Source organism: Pipistrellus hanaki (genome assembly GCF_964339955.1).
Source record: "Pipistrellus hanaki genome assembly, chromosome: 3".
Classification (NCBI taxonomy): domain Eukaryota; kingdom Metazoa; phylum Chordata; class Mammalia; order Chiroptera; family Vespertilionidae; genus Pipistrellus; species Pipistrellus hanaki.
This window is the reverse complement of record NC_140505.1, coordinates 10,134,130-10,159,996: the sequence shown is the minus strand read 5'-3', so window position 1 is coordinate 10,159,996 and position 25,867 is coordinate 10,134,130. Positions and strand designations below refer to the sequence as shown.

Below are 25,867 nucleotides of genomic sequence, written 5' to 3'. Positions count from 1 at the left end.
CCTATTCCGCTTCATAGTCACCAGAATGAGAAAACAGAGGAAACACTTAGGATTATTCACCACTAAAGGGCCCTCTTTCTCCAAAACATCTTCTAATAATTTCATCTTCTTTCGAGTCCCAAATACTAGTATGATTCTCACAAGCTTGTGTCCAGACTATTAGGACCGCCCTGCCTTCACCTCCCTTGGGGCTCACCTATCACTTATCCAAACACAAGGTTTGCTCGAGGCATGATTGCTCCGCAGACACACTACGTCCTTTCATGACTCTACATTTGCACCTGGGAATGCCAGCAACCTTTCATGCCTGGCCACCTCCTACAGGAATATTTCAAGGCCAGTCTGAATGTCACGGCTCTTCTCCAGTCTTCCTGAGGCTGAGTTAAGGGGGTTCCCTCTACTGTGACACAAAGAACTTCATACAAGTCTCCACTCCGATCAAGCCTGACATCTATAAACACCTGTTGCGCAGAGCACTGGAAAATATAAAAATAACTCACACCTGGACTCCATCCTCACGGCTCTCACAGTTTTGTAGGGGCAGATACTGTGTTTCCCCGAAAATAAGACATCCTCTGAAAATAAGACCTACTTACAGATTTCCTTCTGAGTGAAATATAAGGCATCCCCCCGAAAATAAGGCCCCCCCTAGGCTAAACATGAGAGATTTGGTCCACTGATTCTGAAAGAAATGGAGTCACAAGAAATTCACCCGGAAATTCAGGAATTGGATTGTTATGATGATGTTCCAGAAGATGATGACATGATTGTCATTGACTAAATGAGTAAATTCTTGATACTGTAGGATTCACAGTTTGTCTGGTTTGTGTTGACAACTACCGTACTACCGTACCATCTACAGGTAATAAATTTCCTTTATTTTCAGTTAACAATAAATGTGTACCGGATTCTTCTTCATGGAAAAATAAGACATCCCCTGAAAATAAGACCTAGCGCATCTTTGGGAGCAAAAATTAATATAAGACACTGTCTTATTTTCGGGGAAACAGGGTATGTAAGAAAATAATTAAAGTAGAGAATGATAAATATCGATACCACAGAGGGCAGGCGTTCAGCTGGGGTTTGAAGAACAAAGAATCTGAATTCAAATGACTGGCTTCAATACCTCCTTCACCTCACGCTCCAGTAGTGAGCTCATTAAAAGGGCACCCACCGTGTTTGTATCCTCAGAATCCAGATGGCTGTTCAGCACATAACAGACACCCAAAACCTTTCTTGCATGGAAAAATAAGACTACAGCGTGCCCGTTAAGAGCATGGAGGCAGAAAAATAAGACTACATGATGACACAGTAAGCGCAGTTTGAGTCATTCCATAAAGCAATCTTCCCCAGAAGTACTTGCCAGGTGAGAAGAATGGTAAGAACGCCTGCAAAACGATCAAGAATTCCAGCGATGACGTCGGGAAGGAAGGTGGCATGCCTGTCTGTCACGTGCCTACAAGGTGCTGCTCGGTAGGCCCCCTCCCCACCCCCCACCTCACATGCTGGTCAGCTCAGCAAGCACCACCCGTACCGCCTCACCTCGACTTGGCACTTGCTGTCCCCTCCTCCGGCAAAGTCCTTCCATCTGACACCCAACTGTGTCCCTCCTTCTCCTCCTTGAGGGTTGGCTCAAATGCCACCTGCTCAGTGAGGCCTTCCTGAAGACCCTATTTAAACACCTAACGCCATCACTGCTGTGTTTCTGTCCTCATCCCTTCCCACCACCTTACCCACTAAACGCCGTGCTGGCCTGTGTTCTGACTCACCCTCCTAGAATTCAAGCTCTGCAAGGGCAAGCATTTCCTCCTTCCCGGCAGCTCCAGCGGCTCCCGCTCAGCAGGCATGGCCGGCTGCTGCTTGTTGAAGGAATGAGGGTGTGGAGGGCTCCCGCTCTGCATGTGCACACAGAGGTGAAGGGCAGAGGCCCTGGCATGGGCTTCCTGGTCTGTTTCCTCCCCCACCCATTACAACTGGGTACCCTGGGGCACGTTACATAAGCTTTCAAAACCTCACTCCTTCATTTGTAGAGAAGGGGCTAATCCTAGTATCCGTGCCTCGTGAGCCGCAGGAATTACATAAAACGATGCATTTGGAAAGCTTAGAACCAGGCTTGGCACCTCATTGGCCCTCAAAACACATCACCACGGTTATTGTTTACGGAAAGAAACCTTATGTATTCTCTAAGAAGGGCATTAATTGCATACAAGTATAGAAACATCTAGGAGCGACACATTCAAGTTAGCCTTTAGGATAAGCACGGGGTGAGCCCTCCTGGTTTTCTAAAAATGAGTTTGTGGAAGCATGTGAATACATTTCCCGCCATTTTGCTTGTTCTCCCCGTCTCTCAGACGCTTGCCTAGAAAAGGCTATCATGGTATAAAATAAATAGAAATGACTTCAATTCCCTTTAACACTAAGTACACAGAAACCAGCTTACACCCAGAAAAGCAAGTAAGAGGGAAACCTCTTGGCTTGAAAGAAGAGAAACTGCAGGACAGGCAAGTCCTTACAGGTGGGATGCACTCCGGGGTGAGAGGAATGCATCCTGTTAACCCACGAGGGGCTGAATGAAACGAAGGCACACTCTTCTGAGATGCTATGTCTCTTTCTCCAGAACAAAACGAAAGACCAGCTCCTTCCTGAGGCCTTCCTTTAGGCTCTGGCATAACGAGGCAGGTCCCGAACATGCATTCTTCTTTTCCCCGGGGTCCCAGAGCACGCGGGGGGCCCTCCCCACCCGCCAGCCCCGGGGCGCGCTGTGGCCGCAGGTCCACACACAGCGGCCCTCGCCCTCCCGGGGCAGCGGAAGGGCCCGCGGGGGGGGGGGAGCACATTCCGTACAATCTCCCCTGTCCTTCCCGGCTCAGGCTGGGCCCCGCACACACACCTCTGTCACCCACAGCCTGGTACGGCCCCTGAAGGTGCGGGCAGACGTGTCTCTGAAAACACCTGAATCCATCTGGTGGCATTAACGTGCAATCATGTTAATATAGCCGAAGTCGGTTTGGCTCAGTGGCTAGAGCGTCGGTCTGCGGACTGAAAGGTCCCAGGTTCGATTCCGGGCAAGGGCATGTACGTTGGTTGCGGGCACATCTCCGGTAGGGGGTGTGCAAGAAGCAGCTCGATGTTTCTCTCTCATCGACGTTTCTAACTCTCTCTCTCTCCCTTCCTCTCTGTAAAAAATCAATAAAAAAATATATATATATTTTAAAAAAATAATAATGTTAATATAAAATATTAAAATATTTTACATCATGATCAACGGATTTCAATTTTAAGCCAAAGGCCTGAAAAGAGAAATGCCACAGCGTCTAAACCATTCGGCTGGGCAGAAGAATTCTAACTGACCAAAACTGGTGGCCATCCTAATGGTGTTTCGTTTTTGTTTTTCTTTTTGTTTTTAATATACTTTTGTTGATTTCGGAGAGAAAGGGAGAGGGAAAGAGAGACAGAAACATCCATGAGAGAGAGAATCATTGATCGGCTGCCCTCTGCACAACCCACTGGGGATAGAGCCTGCAACCAGGGCCTGTGCCCTGACCGGGAATTGAACCGTGACCTCCTGGTTCATAGGTCAATGCTCAACCACCAAGCCAAGCTGACTGGGCATTACAGTGTTTCTTAGGCTACACCGTGAGGCTTAAGAGCATGGATGCAGAGCCCACCGCCTGAGCTGAATGCCACTATGCCCACTTTCTATCGGCATAACCTGGAAAAATTGCTTAACTTCTCTGTGACGTTTCCTCATCTGCAAAATGGGGGTGAGCCTCCCAAAACTGCGGTGAGGATTAAGTGAATTTGTAGGTGAAATGATTAAGACAGAGCCTAAAACTCAGTAAGCATTTAAGATGCTCGAGCTGCTATCATTAGCATTATAGATTATCATTAGAAATAGTGTCCCCCACTCTCTCAGCCTGTTTGAGTGGTTAAAACTCACGCATACCCCCAAACGAAGCAACCGGTACTTTGGATCTGCTTTGTTGTCATCCCTTACAATCTGGTTTCTTATAAATGCCCTGGTTTTGCCTCATGGGAGTACTCCATGGTGCTTTTTTCCAGTTCTTTCTCATCCTCCCTTGACAGCTCCCAAGAAAGTAGCTATCTGGCCAGAACCAGTTTGGCTCAGTGGATAGAGCATCGGCCTGTGGACTGGAAGGTCCCGGGTTCGATTCCTGTCAAGGGCATGTACCTTGGTTGCGGGCACATCCCCGGTGGGGGCTGTGCAGGAGGCAGCTGGTTGATGTTTCTCTCTTATGGATGTTTCTAGCTCTCTATCCCTCTTCCTTCCTCTCTCTGTAAAAAATCGATAAAATATATATTTTTTTAAAGGAAAAATAACAAAGTGGCTATCGGAGCTCCAGGCCTGGTTTGCGGCTCGGTCCTCTGAAAGGAGTCATTGAAACCCCGGGTCAGCTGGAACACTCCTGCCGCTCACCTTTCGGCGCGGTAACCTTGTATGAGCACAGAGGATGTCCACTCGGTCTCGGTTTTCCAAGACACAAGCATGTCATTGTACAGCGGATGGCAACACGCTCTCCGTGATCTGAGGGCACTTTGTTCCTGCTCCTGGGCCCCGTTCTACTTTTCCCTCTGCGGTGATTAACTTTCCCATCCTACAACAAACACCGCTCCGTGGCTGCGAGCATCCAAACAAGCGAGCGGCTGTTCACGTTTTAACAACATAGCACAGCATAAGCAAGACTTTCAGTGCAAGCCCATTCTGCACCTGCTTACACTAAATTTTCCCCGCATTTATACATGGTAAACCGCCGAGGGAAATATAATTTCGTGTTTAGCTCAGATTGAGAACTCTGAATGTAGAACTTAGTTGCCAAGCTTGTTTATACAGGTTAATAAGAGCTTAATAAACTTCCCTGTCTTTTTTATTAAGACTAAACAGATCTTTTTCCCCCCCCTCTTTTTACGGCTTTGACATGATGCAATATATAGTAAATACAGTATACTTAAAAATAATTCACTCTTGCCCTAACCAGTTTGGCTCAGCAGATAGAACATCGTCCTGCGGACTGAAGGGTCCTAGGTTCAATACCAGTCAAGGGAATATATCTTAGTTGCGGACACATCCCCAGGGGGTGGAGTGCAGAAGGCAGCTGATCAATGTTTCTCTCTCATCGATGTTCCTAACTCTCTGTCCTTCTACCTTCCTCTCTGAAAAAAAAAAAAAAATCAATAAAAATATATTAAATAAATAAATAAATAGTTCACTCTTTGATGGGACCGATCACCTGCATAAAAGAATCCCATCTTGTAAGACACAGGGATGGGCAAAAGTAAGTTAATAATAATACATAGTAATGCGAGAATGAACTTTACTTTGCATACTCACAACTGTAAACCTACTTTTGCCCACCCTTGTATATCCCGGATATTGGCCACATTTCTTAAAAGCACGTGCACTTCAGGTTTTCTGGGATTTGCCCATCGTGTGGCCCAGCAGTAGCCACGACTCGGATAATTAGGGGAGCTCCACAGTGCCCCCAGAAAGATGACTACAAACGCTGACAAGGCCTCAGGTTCTTAAACCCTCACACGTCAGAGATGCGAAGGCTGAAGCCAGGGTAAGGGACTCGCCCAGGCAGTGCTCGGTGCCAGAGTGATCCTGGAGCCCAGGGCTCCTCACCACAGGCCAGGCTGCCGTGGCGTGGCTCCTCCAGGCCACCAAACCCCATGAGCCTTGTCTGGCAGCAACAACAGTAAGAACCAAGGCTTCGATCTCACTTATGTCTCAACTCCCTGTCTGTGGCAACATCCAAAATAAGGACCACACCCAGCTTTGTGGTTCAGTGGTTGCACAGCGACCTATGAACCAGGAGGTCTCCGTTAGAGTCTGGTCAGAGAACATGCCTGGGTGCAGGCTCGATCTCCAGTGGGAGGCGTGCAAGAGGCAGCTGACCAATGATTCTCTCTCATCATTGATGTTTCTCTTTCTCTCCCCCTTCCTCTCTGAACTCAATAAAAATACTAGTCTATTTAAAAATAATAATAATAAGGGTCAGGGATTCTCTGAATTTCTTTCGCTTCTCTTCTGTTTTTCTCCCAAAGGATGAAGGCGCTACTAATTTTTCTTTCTCTGCCTGGGTCTGTGCCTCAGAATCTCAGCACCCTGACGCCGGGCCTGCCTCTCAGTGGGCATCCTTAAAACCCTCTGCACGTCACAGGCTTCTCACAGGGTGGCTTCTAACAGGACTGGAAAGCAGACACAAGGCATGGAGATGTCCAGAGACGCTCTGGGTTTTGGCCAGTTTGTTAGTTTCTGTCAAATGTCCTCACATGTGTGAACACACAATGCTAGAGGCGCTTTTGTTTTTTTAGACCGTCCAATTACAGTCACTCTTTTCATAAGGAAACCTCTACATCTCTCTGACATGCCTTTCATTTGCTCAAGGTTCTACCTGTTAAAATCGGGGTGTTCCCTGCAGGGAATTTTCCATGGCTTTCTGTCTCCATCCCTATGAAAGAGGCAACTCCCGGTCTGATCTGTAAGCGTAGCCTTCCGTTTGGAGAAATCTGTGCATCTGCCAGAGGTAGTAAGACACTGAACAGCTAGCTACTCTTGAAGATCGCAAATTTCATAAGCCAAATACGATTTTAAAGCTATTACTTCTAAAATACAAGCCAACATAAATAAAAGTGCCTACTAGAAAAGTTTAACTTTTTAGTCACTCTTACATTCCTGAAAATTTCTAAAACATCTTACAGTAAACATTTTTTAATTTATTATTTATTTTTTTAAAACATTTTTATTGATTTTTTTACGGAGAGGAAGGGAGAGGGATAGAGAGCTAGAAACATCGATGAAAGAGAAACATCGGTCAGCTGCCTACTGCACACCCCCCACTGGGGATGTGCCCGCAACCAAGGTACATGCCCTTGACCGAAATCGAACCTGGGACCTTTCAGTCCAAAGGCTGATGCTCTATCCACTGAGCCAAACCAGTTTCGGCAGTAAATATTTTTTTTAAAGGCTAATCTTTTCACATGTGGTGAGGGTACACTGTAAGTTTAGTGTATAACACTTAAATGTTATTAAGCACTTAACCATTTTTTAAAAAATTCTTACTTAACCATTCATCTAGAACAGGTAGCTGCTCTATTTCTCTATAAGCCTGCTTCTGAACGGCTTGTGAGTTTGTGCATGTACCATAGATCTCTCCCCACTGAGCCTGTCCTTGGCTCAAAGGCGAGAGCTGTGTCCCCAACTTCTCCTACCTTCCCTGTTACCATGCTCGTCCACAAAGATAAAGGTTTCATGACAGAACGCATTTGTTCTAAAACCAAAACCTGCCTTTCCGCTTTCCGACACACCTCATTTTACACGGGAGCAGCTCACACGCTGCTAGGAGGCATGGCTGCGGTACTCTATGCTCACCAGAACTGGCCACACGCCTGATCCTCTGGAAGGACAAGGTCCGGTCGGCACTGAGAGTCCTGCTGTTGCTAGTGCACCGCAAGCAGGAAGCAGCAGGGCCCCCTCTGGCCTTCGGACCCGGAGCTATCCGCAAACCGGAGGCGTCGGGCTTGGGTGCGCTCCTCCCTGCGGGCGCTGCCGGTTTCGAAGCAGAACCCTGCGAAGAAAAGAGTTAAAATGTGAGTCCAGATCACACCGTCCCCACACTGCTCCCTGGGGCGTCAGCTACATGAACGAAACCATTCGTCTCAATGGCGCTGTCTTTTTAAAATTTTTTTTTAATGATTACTCATTTATTTCAGCCATTTGTTGTGGTTTTTTTGTGTGTGTTTTTTTAAAAATATATTTTATTGATTTTCTTACAGAGAGGAAGGGAGAGAGATAGAGAGCTAGAAATGTCGATGAGAGAAACATCGACCAGCTGCCTCTTGCACACCCCCTATCGGGGATGTGCCCACAACCAGTGTACATGTCCTTGACCGGAATCGAACCTGGGACCTTTCAGTCCGCAGACCGACGCTCTACTGCTGAGCCAAACCGGCTTCGGCTGTCTTTTTAAATTTTTTAAAAATTTATTGGGAAGCTATTGGTTAGTGAAATTGAGTTTTTAGGCTGCAGCTTTCACATTCAAGACTACAACAGCAACTCTTCTCTTAATTTCCATCCTCCCAGCCTTCTCTATGTGTTTCAGGCCCCACAATCATGTGGCATAAGCCAGTTCCTTACAATCAATATTATTTATCTGCCTTCCTATGCATACATAAATACATGTATCTATATATATTCCTACACACATATGTCTAGCTATACATATATACATATTGCTATAGACTGAATGTTTACACCCCCCCCAAAAAAAATAATAAATCGAATTCATAAACCTTCAATGTGATAGTATTTGGATGTGGGCCTTTGAAAACTGATGAAGTCTTGAAGGTGGAACCCTTACGAATGGGATTTATGCCCTAAAGAGACCCCAAAGTGCTCTCCTGCCACCTCCTGCTATGTGAGGGTAAGGAGAGGACAGCTGTCTGCGGGAAGCGGGCTCTCTCACCAGATGCTGAATCTGCTGCTGGTGCCTTCATCTAGGACAGTGGTCGACAAACTCATTAGTCCACAGAGCCAAATATCAACAGTACAACGATTGAAATTTCTTTGGAGAGCCACGTTTTTTAAACTGAAACTTCTTCTAACGCCACTTCTTTAAAATAGACTGGCCCAGGCCGTGGTATTTTGTGGAAGAGCCACCCTCAAGGGGCCAAAGAGCCGCATGTGGCTCGCGAGCCGCATGTGGCTCGCGAGCCACCGTTTGCCAACCACGAGTCTAGGACATCCCAGCCTCCAGAATGGTGAGAAATAAATGCTTGTCATCCATCTTTTTAAAAAGGACAATTTGTTTAAGCAGAGAAGCCAGATGAATATTTAATTTTCATTTTTACCATGAAGAAATTCAAGCTCTTCACAGTTTACTCTTAAAATCATCGTTGTCCGCCTTCTGTCCCCATCAGTGAAACTGTTCCCAAGGTGACTAATGACCTTGTAGGCCCTCCCTGTGGCATCGGATGACGATGAGTCCGTCTTTCCTAGATTTCTCGACACGGTTCTTCCTGGTTTTCTTTCCACTTGTCTGCTTACTCCTCCTCTGGATTCTGTTCTTCTGTACCTTTCAAGGCTAGCCACCACGAGGGTCCTAAGTTGGTGCTGTTTTCTTCTCTCACCATATACTCTCCCTAGATGGTTGTGTCTACTGTTTCAACCTTCACCTATACATTGTCAAGTTCAAAGTCCGCATGTCCAAGCGAGCAGTCTCTCTGGAGTTTCCCAGAGACCTAGCTTCTATCTTAAGGTGACCAGACGTCCCACTTTTGGCGGGACAGTCCCAATTTTTAACAATCTGTCCCTCGTCCTGTGGAATCTTTCCAAAAATCGGGACTGTTTTAAAACGCTGAGGGACATGGGACAAATTGTTAAAAATTTGGGACTGACCCGCCAAAAGTGGGACATCTGGTCACCTTATATCTGCACCTGCCCCCTGACATCCTTCAGGCACCTCTGCCTAGCAATGTGGACAACGATCGTGTTGTTGTGGTTTACTGACCAGCATCTCGTCCTTACAGGATGAAAACTACCATGCTAAACTCGAAATGCATGCATCAACTCATTTAATCCTCATAACCCTACAAAGGGTTAAACAATAAACTTCTTCTTGGTGCTTCTTCCTTACTGCTTAACGCCTGCCCTCTCGATGGCATCTTCTCCCTCCTCTGCCCACCTCGGGCAGGCCTACGTCGTTTCTTGGCAGGGTTACTGAGAACACGTCCTCGGGATCTTTCTGGTCCCACCAGCCCCCGGCTCATCCTGCACTCCGCCGCTAAGGCAATCTCTCTAGACTCCAGTTTCGGCTCAGAGCGGCTTCCCTCTGTCTTCCCGGTAAAGTCCGCCTCCGCAGCCAGGCAGGCCAAGCCCTTTCGGACATGCCGGCCCCTGAGGTCTTCTCCAGCTTACTGCTGTGGCTCTGCACTGCGGGCTCCCATCACACTCTCCGCCTGGAGTCCCCTGACTGAGGAGACCCCGTTTCTCCACCTTGGTGCATGCTATTCGCTATGCCCAGAACGCCCTTCCAACACATACCTGCCCTTTAAGCTTCAGCTGGCGACTGACACAGTATCCCCCCACCAAGAAGCTTTCCATGACTTTTCTCCCCCGTCACCTCCCCACCTCCCCCATTCTGAACCCTGCGGCCCAGCAGCCCATATGTACTTAATACCCTTTCTGCTTATCTTCGAAAATTACCCACTGCAGCCCTAGCTGCTTTGGCTCAGTTGGATAGAGCGTCAGCCTGTTGGACCCAAGGGTCCCAGGTTCGATTCTGGTCAAGGGCATGTACCTCAGTTGCAGGCTCCTCCCCGACCTGAGCCCTGGTTGGGAGCATGCAGGAAGCAACCAATCAATGTGCTTCTCTCACATAGATATTTCTCTCTCTCTCTCTCTCTCTCTCTCTCTCTCTCTCTCTCTTCCACTCACTCTAAAAATTCAAGTGGAAAATATTTCTGGGTGAGGATTAAAAATAAATGATAAATAAAAATTACCCACTGTGCCGGGACCGGTTTGGCTCAGTGGATAGAGCGTCAGCTTGGGGACTGAAAGGTCTCGGATTCGATTCCGGTCAAGGGCATGTACCTTGGTTGCGGGCATATCCCCAGTAGGGGGTGTGCAAGAGGCAGCTGATCGATGACTCTCTCTCATCGATGTTTCTAATTTTCTCTCTCCCTTCCTCTCTGTACAAAATCAATAAAATATAATTTTAAAAAAATTACCCACTGTACTAAACACTACAATTGGCCAGGAGCTATGTCTTTCTTTTCTATATCCTAGCAGTCCCCATCCCATATAGCATGCCGTTCTACATAGAGTATGAAAGCAAATTCCGACAACATAAGCCTTTGCTTGTATCCTCCCTTTCCATCATGGAAAACGCAGCCTCCTAGAGACTCAGTAACTGCCTGGGGTCACTCTGCCAGTGAACGAAGGAGCTACAATAGAAACCGGGTCTAACCCCAGGGTCCTTGAACTGCATGGGAACTATTTTTGTTTCTGTTGTTTAAAATGGAACTGTAAAGTCCTCTCCCCTCGCCCGCAAATATCTGAGAGTTGCTATAGAAAACATACAGTTTTTTACTTAAGAATAAAATGGGTTTTATTTAATGTACCAGAAATCAATTATGTCCGGGCTGCAAGAGCCCTCACTCGTCACCTTGTGCCGGGGGGAGGGGGGGTCCTCAAAAGATGACTGGCCCCAAGTCACAGGAGCGATCAGAGGCAGAATCCAGAGAGACACCACTCCCCGGAGCTGCTTCCTTGCAAGAGCCCGGGTACTATTTCTGTGTTGACACTGTGCCAGCATCCCCAGCCATTCCTAAACTGTGGTCCAATACATTTCAAAGTTCATTAAAAAAAACACACACTTTTTTCCCTCTAGGTAAAAAACAACCAGATGTGTCACTTCAAATAACGAATTACCCTAACACAGTAGAGTAGCCCGTCCTTCTAAGTTTGATGCCCGAAGGAACGTTAATACTCAACACGAAATACGGAGCTTCAGGAATTTCTTTTCCCCAGCATGCAGGCTTCCAATTAACACTCGAAAATGTACCGACCAGAGAAAGGATGACGGGCTAGGGTAGCAACAACTGAAAGCAAACGAGCGCCTCACTCCGCAATGGGACTGACCGTTCGTGGGTAACCCACTGCTACCACAGCCCTGGCTCTCCCCCACCCTTCCCCGATGCAGGCAAAACTCTGACTTACCAAGAACAGAGACCCGTAGTCAAAGGTCTCGTTCAAAACGTCCTTCTTGGGGTCTTGTTTCTCCAGAAGGGTCCCGTTTTCCTGCGCTCCCTTCTCCTCGGGGCCGGTCCCCTGGAGGTGGAGCACGTAGGTCATGTCCAAGCACTCGGGGCTCTCCGGCGTCCCCGAGAACAGGCCCCTGCACTTCTGGAGGAACGAGGCCACGGAGCCAGGCTCGCACGCCGAGGGGGAAGGGCTTGCCTTGTCAACATCCTCCCGATTGGATCTCGGGGCAGGCGTTGATCTGGAAACCCTGTGGGAAGCGTTTTTGGAATGCGTCGCAACATGCTCGGCCTGGCTCGTGAGGAGCCTGTTCAGTTGCTGCTTCTGGGTCTTGCTGATTGGGGCTTCTGCCTTCGTGTCCGCGTTCAGGTCGGCTCTCCGTGCCCTGCTCAGCGCGGCCAGCTGTCTGGAGGAGGAGACCGTCGAGGGGGGTGAGCAGGCGCTGGGCAGCGGAGGTCTGGGTGTGACCTTGGACAGAGCAAGGTCGTGGGGCTGCGACGCAGGTCTCGACATCACTTTGGCTTTGACGTTCTTGAAGTTGGGCCTCGGGTAGCTGATGATCTTGTTCTTTCTGACCTTGCTGCCCATCGGGCTGTTTCCCTTGGCTGCGGGCTTTCCCAGGTTCGGTTTAGAGAGGCTCTTCTCCAGGGGACCGCACTTCTCCGTCGCCTCGACGACGACGGGGGAAACAAAAAAGGTCGCGTTCAGGGGCTTGGGGACCGGCGTGGACACGCACATGGTGTCGTGTGCACTGATGAGCATGTCGTTTTCATCCCAAGTCAGTTCAAGTCCAGGGGGGCTACCTGGGACCAGCTCTACCTTGTGATGTTGGATCTCCAGGTCCACATCATGGGGGGCCATGTGTATGAGTGCGGCCCCGGTGACACTGGGCTCGGGGCGCAGCCCTGGGGCCGTGCTGTTGTCAAAAGGGCACTCGCCATCGATGAGACAATCAGACACTGTTTCTCCTGGATTCCGGCCCATGTCCTCTGGCCCCTGTGAGCTCGCTGAATGCGTCTCACTGTGCGGTTCATCGTCAGATGCACAAAAGCACTCCTTTCCTGCAGGCCCGCCGGGGATGTCCATGCCATCGGAAGCTGGAGCCCGAGCCTGTGTCCCTCCTTCTCCCACGAGCCTTTGCGGCGGCCCATCTGTGTGCTCCCTGGTGACGTTCCCTGCAGAACACGGACAGGCGTGCCCAGCACCTGGAGCAAAGGCGTCGGTCTGCATCAGCACCTCGGAGGACACCGTGTGCGCTGGCCCCCGGGCCTCAGAGGCGGTGGCCGCGGGGCTTTGAAAGACGCCTCCGTCGTGGCTCGCCTCCGTCACGTGTGTCTTGTCAGAATGGGAAGCCGGGCGCAGGGAACAGGACCGAGGCGTATTTCCACTTCTCATGCCAGCTGGCTGCAGGCTCCCAGGGGCGTGCAAAGACTGGCTCTTTCCCACGGCGTGGTGCTCTGCAAAGGCGCCGCGAGCGTCATCCGCTCTCCCGTCCCAGGTCTGGTGCAGCTCCCAGGCAGCAGGGCAGTCCGCACCGCTCCCGGCGCCCTCCTCGGGTTTCCGCGCGAAAGGCGGAGCTGGCTCCTCACTCTGGCCCTGGGGGGCCTTTCGGGGATGACAGCTGCTCTGCAGGTGCCCAGGCTCCCCTGGGACTACAGAGAAATCACTCGGAGGCTTCTGGTGACCGGGGTCCTGGACACACGGGGGGGTTAAGGCCATGTTTTCACCAACGTCCGCAGCGGCGTCGGCGTCATCGTCCACCACCATGGCGTCTGGGTTGGCACAAGGCCAGCCACCCGCCGAGCAGCACTGCGGAGGGGGCGGTGTGGGGTGGTAGGCGTAAGGGTTTCCATTTTTGTCGCTGACGAGTAAGGGCTGCAGGTCGTCTTGCGGCCTGTCTCCTGAGCTAAACGCGTTCATCCTGAAGATGAACTCAGAGCCTCTGCCACTTCAGTTCTCTCTTAAGTCCTTTCCAATGAGGGGGAAGGAGACACTGTCCATCTTCGACGGTCTTCTCAGCGCAGCCGAAAGTTTCTTGGTCTGAGATGTTCTAGAGCCGTCCCCTGGAAGAAATCACATATTTTAACTCACGGATAATGATAGAACAATGAACAAGTCACCGCTTGGTTCATTTCAGTCGCTTTGTTTTTTACATTTAGAACTTATGGATGCAGGTAGTACAGTTATCATTGGCTAAAGTATCAGCCCCTTTTCAAAATGCTTTTTTATTGAGGGCATGGGGCCCATGGAAGGCAGACACTGCCACTGTAGCCCCGGCGATGGACTTCACATCATAGATGCCTCCTCTTGACTCTCAGTGAATCTTACTCATAGTAAGAGAGAAGAAACAGGAATCTGTAAGAGTTTCCTCTTGTTGGCTGAAAGAGTGAGCATTGGCCCTAATTTGTTTAGGACAGTCCCAATTGATGCCCATTGTCCCAACCTTTGAGGGCGGGGCAGTCAATTAGCATATTCCCTCCTTATTGGCTATGGGCGCTGCCATCTTTGTGATGACCTGAGGGTCAATTAGCATATTCCCTCTTTATTAGATAGGATATATACACATTTCTATAAATTGTTAATTAATTTTTGCTTTTCGGAAGGGTCCTTGTGTTTCCCTGGAGGATGATCACCAGGCAGCCTGGCAAGCTCCACCAAGGAGTTGGAGATGAGTGATGATTTGCAAGCATGTCAAACTCACGGCAGTTTGACATGCCTGATAGGGAGTTGGTACTCTCTTTTCCCCATTTTCATTCTCTACCTCAAACTCATCCCATTTTAAAGTTGAAAAAAAGTTGATTTTTTTTTTAATTTTTAAAAAATTGATTTCAGAGAGAAGAAAGAAAAGAGACAGAGAGAATTAGAAGCATCAATAATGAGAGGGAATCATTGATCAGCTGCCTCCTGCACACTCCCTACTGGAGATCAAACTTGCAACCCGAGCCTGTGTCCTGATCAGGAATTGAACCAGTGACTGTTTGGAGCATGGGACAATGCTCACCCATGGAGCCACACCAGCCAGGCAAAAATTGTGGATTCTTAATAGTTAAATAGGTACTCTAATGGGAGTTCCTTAAAATGTTAAATAGAGTTACTGCATGACACACCAACTCTACTCTCAAGTATCTAGTAAAGAGAAATGAAAACATATGTCCACACAAAACTTTTACAGAAATGAGCATGATTCTGAATAGAAGTATCCTATCCTATATAATAAAAAGCTAAATATGCAAATCAACTGAACAGCAGAATGACCGGTTGTTTTGACACTCACTGACCACCAGGGAGCAGACACTCCATGCAGGAGCTGCCCCCTGGTGGCCACACCGCTCAGCCAGAAGCCAAGCTCCCAGCTGGCGAGAGTAGCGGTGGCGGTGGGAGTCTCTCCTGCCTCCGCGGAAGCACTAAGAAGTCTGACTGCCAGCTTAGGCCCGCTCCCAGGCGTCAGTCAGACTTCCCCTGAGGGCTCCCTAACTGCGAGAGGGCACAGGCCAGGCTAAGGGACACCCCCACGTCCCCAGTGCATTAATTTCTAGTTATTCATAATAGCCAAAAAGTAAAAGCAACTCAAATGTCCCTTACCTGGTAAACCGATAACAAACATGCTGTAAACCTTACAACTGACATATTCTTCAGCAACAGAAAGGAACATGGATTCATACCACATGGATGCAACGCAACAACTTAAAACATTGTACATAATGACAGAAGCCAATCACGAAAGACTACATATTATGTGGTACCATCTACATGAAGTGCCCAGAATGGACAAGTCTGTAGAGACAAAGTTGATGAGTGGTTCTCCAGGGCTATTTTGTTAGTTTATTTTGTTCATTAGGTCCCACACCTCAGTGAAATCATATGATACGTACTTGTCCCAGGCACTACATCTAAGAGGGATGAGGAGCAGTGCCCCACGGAGCCACAATGCAGCCTGAAACAAGGAGAAAAGTTGATAATACTGACCACGCCTTTATATTAAACTTTCATCCTGGATTTCCTGCATTAATACCAATTTTTAAATAAAATTTGCTAAAAATTATGTATCTTGATCACTGAAGTTTTGGGGAGCACCCTTAAATTCATAACTTGAGGCAAGTGCCTCATGCTTCTACCCTAGTCCCAGCCCTGCCCACCAAGGGCACCAGCTCTCCCTCTGCTGCTCCCAGGGGCAGGCCCTGTCCCCACAGTGGGAGGGGTGGTGGCCTCGCGGTGCCCTGTTCTGCACTAACGTGACAAAGCGAGTCGGTAAGTCTCTGTCCCTCAAACCAGCTCTCGTCTAAAATTCACCTGTCATTGTAGAGGAAGTCCTGTCATTATAATTCATCTATAATTTCACCTATGACCATCTGCCCACCTTCCTCTTTTTCTGACTTCTCAAATGGTTCATAACCAGAGAGAGGAAGGAGGTAGGAATGATATTCAAAAGAGTGAACAAGCAATCCTGACTGTGTCCTGGCCACGGCCCTGGGGCGGGGTCCAGGAGGCCGGTCCCTGGGGAGCCAGGCATGTCCACTTCGGTTCCGGGCTGCTGGAGGGGTCCAGCACTCACCCAGAAAAGGCTGCGGGGGCTAATGAACCCAAAGAAGTATACAGGGCTTTGGGCAACAGCCATTCACCTAGCACTGCATTAGGCCACCTGTGCTTTAACAATCAGCCGCTCGGAATAGCGGTCTTGAAAAGGCAACAAGCCATGAGACATAAACAGGGAGTCAAGTTTATGGGAGCAAACCACACGTGGGGTACCTGGGGCTTCTGTCCCTGGGGGGTGGGGGGTGGGATGGGCCAAGGTGGATGGCGCTTCAGTTCAGGGTCCGAACCAAATGTTTTTCCCACATTGCTGGTTTGCAGCCTAAATCCTGCAACCCAGCTCAGTTTCCAGCTGGGATATTGGTGTTAAAATAGCACAGCCCTGGTCAGTTTGGCTTGGTGGCTAAAGCGTCAGCCTGCAGACACAAGGGTCCCAGGTTCGATTCCTGTCAAGGGCATGTACCTTGGTTGCGGGCACATCTCCAGTAGGGGGATGTGCAAAAGGCAGCTGATCAATGTTTCTCTCTCATTGATGTTTCTAACTCTCTATCCGTCTCCCTCTTCTCTGTAAAAAAAAAAAAAAAAAATCAATAAAATATATTTTTAAAAGTAATAATAAAATAGCACAGACTGGGCAAGAGACTTTAGGCCTAAAGCCATTCGTACTTTTAACCTGAGCGGAGCACTGCTCTGTCCGCAGGTTAAGTGTTTCCGCAGGAGGAGGGCGGCACTGGTAGCGGGGCCCGGGCTGCGCGCCTGAGACAAAGCCGTCCGGGCCGTGGCAGGGACAGGCTGTGGGCAGGCCGCCTCCGGGTGCAGGCCTCACAGCGGGACCTGGAACGACCCCTGGCAGATGCACCCGGGCACCAGCAAGGCCGAGGAGAAGGGCGGCAGGCGCCATAGAGCACAGCTGCAGCAGCAGGGCACAGAGTGGCCTTGGGCCCTTTTACTCAGCTGTGAGCGACATCATACTTACTGCTTTCCACGCAGAAGGCTGCTGTGTGTCCCGTAGAAAACTAGAGTAGGTGCAGCGTTAAACTGTTAATAATAAGCCCGGTGGGCAATGCTGGAGGGGAAACCCCAAATCCATCCCCATTAGAAGACAAGGAGCAAATGGTGGGTGGGGGAGGCTGGAGCCCATGTGGTTCTTCCAAACTCAAGAGTCAACCTCCCTCACACACATGCACGCGCACACATACACACACACACACACACACACACACACACACACACACAGACATGCACACTCTCTCTCTAGGGTTTCCAATTAGGGCTTGATTGGATAATTAAATATTAGGGATAAATCTTCCCCAGGAGGCGGGTTTCTTAGACTTAATTGTAGAGCGAGAGGCAGGAGCAGCAGCTGTAGGTGCACCCCTGAAAATGAGAGAGAGAGAGAGAGAGAGAGGGAGAGAGAGAGAGAGAGAGAGAGAGAGAGAGATGTCCTAAGCAGGGGCCCACCTGGTGCAGCAGGACGGTCTTTGGAAACAGGAAACACTGTTCCAGAAACTGGGTTCTCAGAATGTAATTTTCTCTGCATTGCTACTTCAGGATTAAGGGACTGGCTTGTTTTTCAAACTGCGGTGGTTGCAGGGAGGGGGGAAGTTCTGTGACCATCTGCGTCCTCTGCACACACTGGGTGCTGACGTAGCACAGTGGAACTAAGGATTGGCAGTAGCTCCATACCCCCCCCCACGCCCTTTATCCCTGGGGGGTATGTTCCAAGACCCTCAGGGATGCTGAAACCATGAAGAGTACCGAATCCTGTACAGGTTATGCATTTTTCCCAGATAGATAGATAGATAGATAGATAGACAGACAGACATAACCATTTAGGCACAGTAAGAGGTTAGCGACAATAACTAATAAAATAGAGTGAGTATAACAATACACTGTAATAAAAGTTATGTGAAAGCGGTCTCTCTCCGATGATTGAAATGTCTACAGCATGGAGGCACTGGACAAAAGCATGATTCAGTCTTGGGTGGACAGAGCGGGATGGCTCAATATTTCATCATGCTACTCAGAATGGCCTAAAATTTTAAAGTTACAAATGGTGTGTTTTTTCCTGGAGTTTTCTAATATAACTAGTGGCCCGGTGCATGAAATTCGTGCATGGGGTGGTGTCCCTCAGCCTGTCCAGCACCCGCTCCAATCTAGGACCCCTCAAGGGATGTCAGACTGTTGGTTTAGGCCCGATCACTCACTTGGCTGCCTGCCTGATCACCCCTAATCACTCTGCCTGCCAGCCTGATTGACCACTACTCCTCCCCTACGCCCGGCCAGTCTGCTTGCTGCCCTCTGCTGGCCTGTTCTACCCCAACTACCCCCACCTACGGGCCTACTCATCCCCAACTGCCCCCACTTGCCAGCCTGCTCGCCTCCAACTGCCCCTCCACCAGCCTGATTACCCCCAACTGCCCCCTCCCCTCACTGGCCTCCTCACCCTAACTGCCTATGCCTTGGCCCCACCACCATGGCTTTGTCCAGAAGGATGTCCAGAGGCCTCTTGGAATGTCTCCCGGTCTAATTAGCATATTACCCTCTTATTAGTATAGATATCTTCAGACTGTGGTTAAGCACTGGTAACAGCCCCTAAAAACCAAAACTTCCAGTGAAGAGGGACTATCCTACAACTGCATTCTTCAAGTCTTCTTATGAATGGGTAGTCTGGAATCCAGGACACAGTTTCCATTATTGGGGGGGAAAAATACACATAAACAACTGTTAGGTTCCCAGATAGCCAACCGATGGCATATGAACCCGAAACAGAGCCCAACTGTGGCCCAGTAATACTGCTCTTTCCCCCAGAATGATGCCAAACACAGCCAGCGTGGCACAGGGGGCCCTCGATGTCAGAAACACATGTCCTCTGCCACAGGCACAGCCTCTACATAAGTAACTCTCTCTTCTCTCTAACGGGCAGAGTGCAGACAGTCATTACTCCTCACCCGACCACTCAAGGAGAGTGATGTCTTGCTCTGTTTCCCAGATGGCGAGAGCGTCTGCATCCTTGCTCCGCCGGCCATGCCTGCAGCCCAGCTGTGCACGCAGTGACAAGAGAAGTCACACTGCCTCCAGACGTCCCGCTCCCTGCTTGCAGAGACAGCAGAAGCTAACACAGTCCTTCCTTCCAAGAAGGAGCAGCAGTGGAGAAAATTATTTGAGGTGAAGACCTTGGTATAAATACAAAAGTTTCTTTAACTGGGGAGAAGCCTACCTAGGTAGCAACTAACAAAGGCTCAAATGCTCAGCAGGACTGGAAACAACGGAAAAGAGGTTTGCCTTTTATTATTAATCTCATGTGAGTCTGGAATGATGAGCTCTACGGAGGTAATGGACCCTGGAGCATAGCATGAGCATTTGCTATGGACCCTTCAGGACATGGTCAGCTTTGCTGCCATAATGAACCGCCCCAAGCCCTGGCTGGGGCGGCTCAGTTGGTTAGAGCACCATTCAGAGCACCAAAGGGTCGCAGGTCCCACTCCTGGTCAGGGCACATATCTAGGTTATGGGTTCCAACCGTCCCTGTCGAGGTGTGTATGGGAGGCAACCAATCGATGTTTCTCTCTTACACCTATGTTTCCCTCTCTCCCCCTCCCTTCCTCTCTCTCTAGATCAGTGAAAAGTATATCCTCAGTGAGAATTTAAAAATAAAATAAATACCCCCAGGGGTGTTGGTAGGGAACCCGGCTCATATTCCTGGCCAATCAGGGACCCAGGTTGACTGAGGCTTCGTCGCAACAAAAATGCCCACTCAGCAGACACCAGGGCAGGAGCACAGCAAAGCTGCTACTTGCTCTTAGTGCTCCTGCTTAAAAGGGACACGCATTTTCTGCTCACATTTCAGCAAGGCAGGCTACCGTTTACCCAAAAATGAGAGAACTGGAAATATCTTTACAAAGTATGAAGTAGTCAAGGGATAATTTCTTTCCATTATGCATTAATTATACCAACATTCAGTATAGAGTGCATTGCATCCAATTATGCACCTTCATTGAAATTGGCATGCCTGAAATAGCTCCTCTGTCCAAATTACACCTTTTCCGTCTATATCACTTATCAGTGAGTCCCAGCTTTCATGAAAGAAAAAGGAAAAAGAGGTAAGGCATAGTGAAGGTTTCTGTCACCACTATCTCATTGTTCTCCAAGGTGCTTTTAATGACCAGTAACTGTGGCAGAGACTGGCTGGTCACCAAACTCATTTCCTTATCCCACCCCCCCTCTTTCTTTTTCATTTACTATTTTAAATATATTTTACTGATTTTTTACAGAGAGGAAGGAAGAGAGATAGAGAGTTAGAAACATCGATGAGAGAGAAACATCCATTAGCTACCTCCTGCACACTCCCTACTGGATATGTGCCCGCAACCAAGGTACATGCCCTTGAACAGAATCGAACCTGGGATCCTTGAGTCTGCAGGCCAACGCTCCATCCACTGAGCCAAACCGGTTAGGGCTCTTTTTATCTTTTTTAAATAAAACTGAAAGCACATTCTATTCACAAAAACAAATCAGTATCAGTGCAATGTAAAGAACAAGATCAGAAACTTGGCAGCTCATGGATCCTTGAATGTCCGCCGAGTACCACAATGCAGTACGCCCAGTGCAAAGAAGTCCCCGTCCTTGATTAGACCCTGAAGAAATGGGAAGCTGTTCCCCCCACACACACCCATCCCAAGAGCCGCAGAGGACAAGTCCCATTCCTCCAGATCTCTTCCTGTTCCCCCTCCATGATAAGTGAAAAGGACCTGCCCGCTGCGTGTCTCTGTGACATTTCAGAATGGCCACTTTACCAAAACCAGCAGCGGCCTACATACGGCTGTTCTGCACAACAGGCCATTCTAATGACCGCTGTGCCCTACAGCTGGATGGCAAATGGCAGCAGAAAGGCAGAGGGCCAGCAGGGATGTCTCCAGGAAACACACGAGAACTAACAAACACTGAAAGCGTTAACCAACCAAGAAACTGAACCAAGAAATTGGAGAGTGCTTTTGGAGAATCAAAGCTGTTTCTGCCAGATATTCAAAGAAAACAACGTGAACAGGAGGGGGAGAGGAGGGGAGTGGTTGTACAAGAAAGGAAACATCATCCTAGTACACTCAGTCTCAGAGACACTATCCACATACCCATATTTTGTTGAAAAGATGGAAGTAAATAAGAGGAAGAATGAAGAGAGGAATGGGATTGCCTCAGAGAACAGACAATGGGCTGTTCTGTTATATAATCCTTTTATTAGCCATTACTTGTCTCCTAAACTCTGAGCACATGATAAGAATTAAAGAATTATGTAAAAGGATTATTTCGAATCTTTATCATCTACTCAGTTTGCTCCTTCAATACAAAATCCTTCTAGTTTCTTTTGAAATTCTCAACAGCTTAGCTCTTCTCTGAGTGAAACTACAGACTCCACGCACCGACTGGTAGACTTGAGCTGCCAGTGGCCTTTTTCTGAACCTGAGACTGGTGAATTATTCAGTGGCTGCTCTACACTATGCATCCTGATTGGCTACTGGAACCTGCTCATTTTAAGCCAGTATCCATGCCTCTACATTTTTCTGCTGTTACCTCTAGCCACTTTCAGGGATGCTGATGGACCATCAAGGTCAACTGTCAAATTCTCCTCTAATTGTCAAATTCTGTCAAAGCCAAGAGGCTGTCTTGTAAAACACATTCTAATATCAGAAACGTTATAATGTGAAAATACGTGTGTTTTAGAAATGATGAAATATAGCAATTTTTAAAACAGAGCTCAACACTTCAAAGTCATGGACTCTCGGAGTTAGAAGAACCCTTATCAATGGAATCTTAACACTAATCTGACACTTAAATCTTCTTAAACTATAATTAGTCAAATGTCTGCCCAACCCAGAGAATGTCGCATGGTTCTAGGCAATTCCTGCTTACCTTGTCTAGACATTACCTGTCCAAAGTCATAAAGCCTACAATCCTACAGTATTGTGGATTCAAGTCTAGCCACAGGAGACAGAAAACCTCAGATAAGTGGCAAAAAAAACACCACAACACAAGATAAAAGTTTAGTTCTGTCTCATGGGAAAGTTGTCCAGGATTAAAGAACCAGCTGTCAGGGACCCAGGCACCACCTTTCTCATGCCTCTGCTCTGCGTGACCTCAACCTGTGACCCAAAATAGAACTGTGTTTCATTTAAGGGGTAGAAGAAGGGTGAGGAGGCAACAAGTGTGGAAGCTACCTCCACATACCACCACACGCCAATGGCTACAGCTCAATCACATGGCCACACCTCCCTACATGTCACGCTGGGAAATGGAAACCAATATAGGCTACTGTACCCAGCTAAAATTTCTATAACCACACAGAGGGAGACAATAGAGCCTGAGGGACAAAGCCATCTCCACCACTCTTATCGCAGACCAAATGCCCTATGCTACAGGGCACTGCTCTTCACTAAAAAGAGTCTAGGTTTGTACTTAGACTTCCATGGTTATCTATTACATTTCAATAGAGATTTTTCTAGAAACCTGCTTTAAACTCAAATTCACACTGATGGTACCTTGCTAGACTCAGAGGAAAAGATCTTTAAGAGAGAAGGCCTTTCACAGTTTCCACACAGATGTCACAGTTATGGCAATTCTAACAGCAGGCCTGTAGGCCCTAAAGAGGGATCCGGATCCCTCTGAACCATTTTGACATAACAGAAAATTTTAGTTTCTTTTCTTTCTTTTTTTTAAAAATATATTTTATTGTTTTTGTACAGAGAGGAAGGGAGAGAGATAGAGAGCTAGAAACATCGATGAGAGAGAGTCATCGATCAGCTGCCTCTTGCACAGCCCCCACTGGGGATATGCCCGCAACCAAAGAACATGCCCTTGACTGGAATCGAACCCAGGTCCCTTCAGTCCCCAAGCCGACGCTCTATCCATTGAGCCAAACCGGTTTCGGCAGAAAATTTTAGTTTCTTTTCATTAGATGGTCAATCACGCTGACTTCCAGTCTGGTTTTGCTCTTCAGTGAATACAAGTCCTTGAATGGTTCCCTCACATGTGATTAGTGGTATCTGTGCTTATGGATCTTGGACTAAAATTTGTAATCCAATCCAAAACTGCAGACTGATAAAGTCTCAAAACAAAGACCATCTGAGATACTCCTTGAAACATGTATGTGGTGTCTACAGGTAGGTTCTGCGGCTCCTACAGACTGGATGAGAATCAGTTGTGCAGGACGTGGAATGGCAATGAGATAAGGGCTGGACTATTAGAGCTAAAGGAATGAGCAGGCCATACCTGAGAGGAGATTTACAATTGCTTAGGGGAGTCAGGGTGTAAATCAAGTAGAAATGGAAGGACAGGCATCTGGCCAGCGTGGTTCAGTGGTAAAGCATCAACCTATGAACCCAGAGGTCATAGTTGGATTCTCAGTCAGGACATATGCCCAGGTTGCGGGCTCGATCCCCAGTGTGAGGCGGGCAAGAGGCAGCCAATCAATGATTCCCTCTCATCACTGATGTTTCTATCTCTCTATCCCTCTCCCTTCTTCTCTGAAATCAATAAAAATCTATTTAAAAAGAAAAAAAAAGCCAAAAAATAAATAGGACAGGCAATGCAGCCAGAAGCAATCACTCGGGCTCCTAAGTGTGAAGGGACTGGCATGGGTGGAGATAGTTAAGTAGCACAAAGTGGCCACGGGTGGGATGAAAGGCAGCAGTCAGTAGGCTCAAGAGATGGTCTTCTATTCTGGGGCCGATCGAGCCTGCCAAAGCTGAGAGGATGGATATAACACTCTGGTTTGGCTGAATGTGGTAGGTGTCCCGGTGAGAAAAAATCGACGGCAAGAAACTGTGCGGATGGATCTGAACTGACCCAGCGGTGATGAGAGGGAAGGAAGCAGCAGCCAGACAAAACTCAAAGGCCCAGCCTTGCCTAGCCAGTTTGCTCAGTGGTGGGAGCATTGGTTGCAGGCTCAATCCTCCAGCCCCGGTAGGAGCAAGTGCAGGAAACAACCAATCGATGTCTCTCTTCACATTGATTTTGATCAATGTTTCTCTCTCTCTCTCCCTCCCTCCCTCCTTCTTTTTCTCCCTTCCACTCTGTCAAAAAAAAAAAATCAATGAAAAAAAAAAAAAATCCTCTGTGAGAATTAACAACAACAAAATCTCTCTTTCTCTCTCTCTCTCTCTCTCTCTCTCTCACACACAAACACACACACACACACACACAGCTCAGCTCTGTGTCAGCTGCATGGCACAGTGGAGAGCTTGACTCACAGTGAGGGCTGGAGACATGACTATTGAATTAAACTTCATTTTAAGAGACTATTTTGCTCATTAACACTAAAAGCCCAATGCATGAAGATTCACACAAGAATAGGCCGTCCTTCCCCTGGCTACTGGCACCGCCTCCACTACAATTGGAGCTGCCTTTCTGCCTCTCGCCTTGTCACGTCAATTTGCATATTCCCTTCTTATTGGCTGTGGGCACTGCCATCTTTGTCATGGAGTTACAGTCAATTTGCATATTCCATCTTTATTATATAGGATTCTCAGAAGGAAGTGCAACAGCAAATAGTACATAGGAAAGATGCATAAATGATCACGTACTAGGTAAATACAAAAAAAGATTTAAGCTTTTAGTATAAATTTTAAGAGTTTTACTATATTTTCTCTGTTTTAAGTAAACTAACAGGAGTGGGATACTAATTCTGGGTGAATAGGTGCTAAATCAACAAATTATAAAGGAGATGTTTAAAGGACAAATAAGATATCTGGGTTAAAATAAATAATGTATTAAGCAAAGAAACAAATACTATTTAGTTTGATCATCTAAGGAAAAATAACTCATTTGTTTCTAAAACATACAAACTTAAGAGTTTTTAAGTGAAGATACTACTCAATAATGAACCCTATCAGAGAAACTTCGCTTATGCCATGGCAAAACAATTATAACAAATACCTCAACAAAAATATATCACCACCTTTCCCTATCCACCCCTAAAACCACATGCAGTTTGTATTTAAAATAGCTTTAAGACCCAGCATTTCATTAATTAAAATATTTTTCTAGGAATAACCAAGTATTCTCAAGTTTCCTAAAAGTAGTAGAAGCCCCTCCCCTCAAAAACAAACAAACCCTAGTTACTACAAGACTATCAGCAGATAACGGAAAATGTATCCCAAACTGATCTAAAACACCAGAAAAAAAAAAAAAATTTTAAATCATCCAAAGGAAAATACCTATTTTTATACTAATTACGATTAAATAATTAACCTATATTCTATTTAAACTTCATGGATAACGTTTTTTAAGCTATGGGTGCATTTTAATGAGAATGGGCATCTGAAAACTAACTTAATCTGTTGCTAATACAGCACCATAGGTCCTTCCTGGATAAGTCCCATATGCCACTTAAAGCCTTCTGGGATATGAAGGTGGGCCCTGGGCTGATCCCTAAGGACACCAGTGCCTCGCTAAACTCTGCTAGAAGATTCAACACAAAGCCAATTAACTGACCTACTGAAATTCAACCATTCTTATTCCTGGACTTCATTCCAAAAATATTCTTCTGTTCCAAGATTTTCT

General features: G+C 47.6%; 1 protein-coding gene across 1 annotated transcript in view; it reads right to left on the bottom strand.

The window, feature by feature from the left end:
• Positions 1 to 25,867, bottom strand: part of MTUS1 (microtubule associated scaffold protein 1) — a gene marked incomplete at its 5' end in the record, with an annotated part of 125,249 nt that overhangs the window by 72,403 nt on the left and 26,979 nt on the right. Inside the window, 2 exons of the mRNA XM_084879234.1 lie at positions 7,394 to 7,589; positions 11,741 to 13,845. Of these exons, the coding sequence (XP_084735360.1) occupies positions 7,394 to 7,589; positions 11,741 to 13,702 (2,158 nt within the window). The remainder of the gene's footprint in view (positions 1 to 7,393; positions 7,590 to 11,740; positions 13,846 to 25,867) is intronic.